Source organism: Suncus etruscus, chromosome 1 (assembly GCF_024139225.1).
Source record: "Suncus etruscus isolate mSunEtr1 chromosome 1, mSunEtr1.pri.cur, whole genome shotgun sequence".
Taxonomy (NCBI): Eukaryota; Metazoa; Chordata; class Mammalia; order Eulipotyphla; family Soricidae; genus Suncus; species Suncus etruscus.
Window position 1 is genome coordinate 175,476,026 of NC_064848.1, and position 6,552 is coordinate 175,482,577.

Here is a 6,552-nt window from a genome sequence, read left to right on the forward strand (position 1 = left end):
CCAACCCAGCCTTCCACCAGTCAGAATACTATAGCAATAAATCAGAATACATTAAGTTGAACTATTCTGATGGGAAAATGTAGTCCTCAGGAGAAGATACTGTCCACCAGGAAGACAGAAGAAGGTGTGGTTTCCAGAAGCTGTGAAAGCATCTTATTGTCATAAACCTTTTCAAATTACCTGTAACAAACAAAAATTAGGCTACTTTCCTTCTTCTAAAAAGGGAAGTTACACAGGGATTTTTCACTGTACTTAGGTTAGTTCCCCTTATCTCCTCAAGAGTCAACCATATAATAAAATACCATTTCCCCCCCCCCCTTGGGAATCCAGGTAATTTGTTTAGCTTGAAAACTCATTCATTTCTACAATGACCCTCACAACAAATCCACAAAGGAGAAGAAAGCAGATACACAGCTCTCTCTTCAACCTTCAAATTGAAAATAAAGGCAAGGAGAAGTGATGACTTTGTCACTCCTTCTTACAAACCAGATAGCGCCTTCCTAACCTCTTCACTGCTGCCTGCATCTCCTGGTTCCTCAGAGTGTAGATCATGGGGTTGAGCATGGGAGTCATGACTGTATGACTGATGGACACAGCCTTGTCCATGGAGAAAGAGGTAAAGGGCCTAGCATAGAGGTATATACTGGGTATGAAGACCATGGACACAACAATGATATGGGTGGTACAGGTGGAAGCAGCTTTTCTCCTTGCCTGCTCTGAATGGGACCTCAGCATCACCAGGATAACTGAGTAGGAGATCAGGAGAAGAAAGAACCAGATAACATCCAGCATCCCACTGTTACATATCATGAGGAATTCGAGGACAGTAGTGTCTGTGCAGGCAAGTCTCAGCACTTGAGGCACATCACAGTAGAAGTTATCCAGGATGTTGGGACCACAGAAAGGCAATGGGAGCATTAAAACCAGTTGGGTCATAGAATGAACAAAGCCTACCATCCAGGCTGTTACCACCAGCCCCACGCAGAGCTGAGTGTTCATGATGGTGACATAGTGCAGAGGCCGGGAGATTGCCACCAGGCGGTCATAGGCCATCACTGAGAGGAAGAAGACCATGGCCCCACCCAGAAAATGGAAGAAGAATAGCTGAGTCATGCAACCCTGGTAGGAGATGGTCTTCCTCTCAGAGAGGAAGTCCACCAGCATCTTTGGGGCAGTGACAGAAGAGAAACAAAGGTCCAAAATAGCCAGATTTCTGAGCAGGAAGTACATGGGTGTGTGCAGCCGGGAGTCTAAGGTTACTGTGATTATGATGAGGAGGTTCCCCACCACAGTGGTAGTGTAGACAAACAGGAACACCAGAAACATAAAAAGCTGAGCCCCCCAAGTCTTTGAAAATCCCAAGAAGATGAATTCTGAAATTCGTGTGAGATTCTCTTGGTCCATAATGTCTTCCACATACACCTATAGAAAATGATGCACAGACTCAAGAAGCCAAAAAGTCACTAAAGTGTCCTATTAGGTATCTATAAGAGAAAAAAAAAGTAAGAGAGCAAACATAAAAATGTCTACCTCAGAAGAAGGCAGGGGAGAAAACAGAGGGGAGGGCAGGGAAGGGCAGGAGAGGGCGAGAGAGAAATTGGGGATATTGGTGGTGAGAAATATTCACTGGTGAAGGTTGTTGGACATTTTATAGATGAAACTCAATCATTAACTACTTTCTTTGTATTTCATGGTGATTCAATTAAAGAATTTATGTATAAAAAATAAAATAAAGTGCCAAAGGAAAACAAAGTAAAGTCCCTGTTAAATTTTGGATCTCAGAAATACTCCAGGCCCATCTGATGGGTCTCTTCATGTGCAGACCACAGTACCAAACTGCGGATCAAATAATGATATGATCTCTCTGGATGATTCTTCATTGGAGCCAGGATTTACAGTTATGGGAAATCTGAAAGTCATTCAGAGACATATGAAACCTGCCTTTGCAAGACCATGCAATGCAGTGTGCTGATGGGGAAACAGACCCAAAGTAAAATATCGGGTCTACTATTTCCTTGAGATTTGACCTTGTGTAAATTACTTAATCTCTGTTAGTCTCAATTTCCACATCTAAGATGGGAATAAAATATTCTTGTATGGAATTTCTGAGAATTTAAGTAGAATGTTTTTACAATGGTTTTTACCACAATTTCAGGAATGATACATGATGATGACTTTCCTCTGTGTAGTCTTCTAGTTAAAAAATATCCTCCCAGCCGGGCAGTGGCGCTAGAGGTAAGGTGCCTGCCTTGCCTGCGCTAGCCTTGGACGGACCGCGGTTCGATCCCCCGGTGTCCCATATGGTCCCCCAAGCCAGGAGTGACTTCTGAGCGCATAGCCAGGAGTAACCCCTGAGCAGTACCGGTGTGGCCCAAAAAAAAATATATATATATATTCTCCCTCTTCCTGTCTCAATACCTTAGCCTTCCTATTCATGATAGTTGAAGTATTATGTTAATGTATTTTATGTACCTGTGCTTGTTTTACATATGCTTACATATATATTGCCCAAATGTCTATGTATTTTCTACTTCCAGAGGCACACATTTGGACTTATCATTTATTTGTCCCCTACTATGCTTATCCATTCTCATAGTTAATGTTCAATAAATATGTTCTGTTTACTGCTAGGTGGTGAGTAGCTACAAGCTACAGTCCTACTACTTTCCCACTGATTGACACTAGAACATCATGGTGTGAATGTTTAGACATGAGAGGAGTGGGGAGATTATCAGATCAAGAAAATGATAAAGGAGATGGGACCAGATCAATAGTACAGTGAGTAGGGCACTGGCCTTACATATAGATTACCTGGGTTTAATCTCAGGAATTCCACCATGTCCTCCAAGCACTGCCAGGAGTAACCCTTGAGCATTACTGAATGTAGCCCCAAAACAAACCAAAAAAATAAGAAAGGGGATCTAGAGAGCTCTTCTAAAAGGAACAAGAATTTTATTTATTACTGAATACAAGAGTAGAAGACAAAAGGAGATGTGAAATAAAGAAAAATAGAATAGACAAAAATAAAGATAATTAAGAGGAAGAAAAGTGAAGGAACAGAGCATACAAAAGGAGAAATAAAAAGGTGGCAGAATAAAGAAGGGAATGGGATAAAAGTGAAAGAAAGAGAAAGAAAATGAAAAGGTGTCTGGGTTTGACCTCCCTATATCCTGCCCAGGTCAATGTCTACCTTCTTTTACCTAACTTACAGTAATACATTATCTCTCAGAAGTTACTCTAAGCACATCCTTTGCTTCCGTTTGTTTTCCCTCCAGGCCATTTTCTATATAGCTGTAAGTAAATATTTTTTAAAAGTCCCATACCTGATAATGTTATAGTCTCTTATTGACTAATATGTGCACTTTGTTTATTCTTGGCAAATATTTCTGGGACCTCCTTACCACTGATCCTCAGCCAGTGAAGGAGCCCCGGACTCTCACACTCCTTCAGTTCATAGCTGAGAAAAGGCTTCATGACTTACATCTTCAAGATACTTCTTCTCCGGCTACAGTTTCATAGCCACTGCCCATGCCTCATAGACACTGCAAAAAGGTGTAAGCCCATGGGGAGAGGAATTATCCTTGAGGAGAAACTCTTGGACTGGGCACAAGAAGCAAAGATGAGCTGCTTACCGCTGGGAGCAAGGAAGCAATGGGAGTTATTAAAAAGTTTCTCAACGTCTCTGGGGCCAGAAAGATAGTACAGCTAGTATAAGGCATTTGCTTATACACAGTTGACCCGAGTTTAATCTACCACACTAGCTATGCCCCACCAGGAGTTATTCCTGAACACAAAGCTAGAAATAATCCCTGAACACAGCCATATGTGGTCCCAAAGCAAAACAAAACAAATTTCTAAATGCCTCAAAAACACATAATCTTCCAGAGGTCCTCCCGGGAAGCTAAATATAACAAAGACAATGGAAATGTAAGATACATGTATATAGAAAGAATTGTCCAATCAAGATCCCAAAGGGACAAAAGTCTCCTCAAAAGAAACAGTTCTTGGAATTTTGGAGAAAACAAAACAGTGATTTTATCTTAAAAAGAATCACCCAGGGCAGGGCCAGAGAGATAGCACAGCAGTAGGATGTTTGCCTTGCACACAGCTGATCCAGGAGGGATGGTGGTTTGAATCCCGACATCCCATATGGTCCCCTGTGCCTGCCAGGAGCAATTTCTGAGGGCCTCTCCAGGAGTAACCCCTGAGCACTGCTGGGTGTGACCCAAAATTAAAAAAAATGGAATCACTGGATCAATTCTTAAAAGACTGGTCAGTGTGATTGAGCCTGGGATTTGTTTGTTCATGTGGTCAGTTATATGCCAGGAATATGCATTTGTACAAGTTTTCAGAAAATGCCAATTCTCTTGTTCTGAGAACAATAATAAAAACCACTCAGTCGGGGCCGGAGAGATAGCATGGAGGTAAGGCGTTTGCCTCTCATGCAGGAGGTCATCGGTTCGAATCCCGGCGTCCCATATATGGTCCTCCCGTGCCTGCCAGGAGCAATTTCTGAGCCTGGAGCCAGGAATAACCCCTGAGCACTGCCGGGTGTGACCCAAAAACCACACACACAAAAAAAAAAAAAAAAAAAAAAAAAAAAAAAAAAACCACTCAGTCATCCTCCAGCATAATGGATAATTCTCTCTGTGGAGGCATCAAGATAACTATTTTCTTGGGGCCGGGAGGGGGGTTGTTGGACCATGCCCCGCAGTGCTCAGGGGTTGTTCCTGACTCTGCACTCAGAAATCACTCCTGGCAGGCTCGGGGGACCATATGGGATGCCAAGCATCAAACCAAGGTCAGCAGCATACAAGACAAATACCCTACCCGCTGTGCTATCACTCCGACCCCAAGATAACTAATTTCTTTGTCTCTTCTCTTCCTTTTCTTCTACTCTTCAGTTTCCTTTTACTTCTACCTACCTTTAAACTGAATTGATCAGGTCAGTGTGATAGTACAGTGGGTAGGGCAATTGCCTTGAATGATATCAATCCAGATTCTATCCTCTCCATCCCATATGGCCCCCAAGCACTGCCAGGAATGATTCCTTAGTTCAGAGATAGGAGTAACCTGAGCATTGTTGGGTATGGCTCTAAAACAAGAAACAACAATCAAAAAAGAGACTGAACTGATCTTTATTTGGCAAAATCACAGGTAGAAGAATGCTTGTGTTCTTAAAATGGAAAAACAGGGCCAGAGCAGTAGCACAGTGGTAGGACATTTGCTTTGAAAATGACCAACCCAGAATGAACCCGGCTTCAATCCTGGCATCCCATATGGTCCCCTAAGCCTGCCAGGAGCGACTTCTGAGCATAGAGCCAGGAGTAACTTCTGAGCACTGCCAGGTGTGACCCAAAAAGTCAAAAATAAAAATTTTTTGGAGGAGTCATGAAGTTCGCATCCCCAAAATTCCAAGTTCTGTAGCTGACAATAGCAGTGGCTGTTGAATGTCTCTATGGTTGCCAGGGTTTCTAGAAGAGCAGAAGAATTGGTTGGGGGGGAAGACTGCCCACATTCACTCCAAAAAGATCCCAGATTTCTCAATTCAAATATCAGCATAGCTGAAGTTATGGCTGGTTAGGTGTCTGCAGAGATCAGTGATAAGGTGGCAAAGTTGGGTAAATGCCATGGCAATGAACCTAAGTTTTGAATATAGATTTTTGAAAAATGAATCTTACTTTAAGCTTTAAAATAGGTTCAAATTAAACCAGCACCAGGAATTGGACTTCTCCCAGAGAAGGACCTACTGCTGCACTGTCACTGACTTACTCCAGAGTGGGTTCATATGGCACCCTGACGACTTGGTAACAGCAACAACCTGATTTCAGGACAGAGTTGTCTGCATTGCCACCTAATGGTGAGATGAATCCAGAAGATGCTTGTGTCACCCTGACACCAGCATAGGATTTGTACAGAAACGAGGATCTCTAACGACAGAAACCTAACAGCAACAATGGTGATTGTGAAGAGCTTTCACTGGGACCACAAAGAAAAACTTTGGGGTTAGACAATTTAGTATGCCTGGAGTTGGTCTTATGCCAAGATACTTTATGGGTAAGATCCCCCTCTACTGTTTTTTAGGCCAAAAGTTTTTCCTTTCTGTTTTCCCCATATTTTGCTGTGCCTATGCAAACAACAATGACAACTGCCACAAACCTTTATATTGTATTTTTATCTCTTTAAAAAAAAAGAGCTTACCAAACCATCTGTCATTGTTTAATGATTATTGCAGATACAATATTTTCACAAATATACTTGCTACTGAGCTTTTTCTTCTTTCTTTTTTCTACTCTTCCATTTTACTTTTTGGTTTTTCTTTCTATTTCCTTTCCATTTTTTTTCAATAACTTTGCTTTCCCTTATTTTGAAACAAATGTATTATGATCAGTTATGTCAACTATGTGATGCATTTTCTTTAAAAAATTAAAAAAAAAGGGGCCGGGCGGTGGCGCTGGAGGTAAGGTGCCTGCCTTACCTGCGCTAGCCTAGGAGACGGACCGCGGTTCGATCCCCCGGCGTCCCATATGGTCCCCCAAGCCAGGAGCGACT

The 6,552-nt window shown here is 42.2% G+C and overlaps 1 protein-coding gene across 1 annotated transcript; it reads right to left on the reverse strand.

Annotated features, from left to right (window-relative positions):
• Positions 1–468: 468 nt before the first annotated feature.
• LOC126006975 (olfactory receptor 4D2-like) lies at positions 469–1,404 on the reverse strand. Its single transcript, XM_049772513.1, has one exon. The coding sequence runs from the start codon at positions 1,402–1,404 to the stop codon at positions 469–471; it is 936 nt and encodes a 311-aa protein (XP_049628470.1).
• Between the last annotated feature and the right edge of the window lie 5,148 nt (positions 1,405–6,552).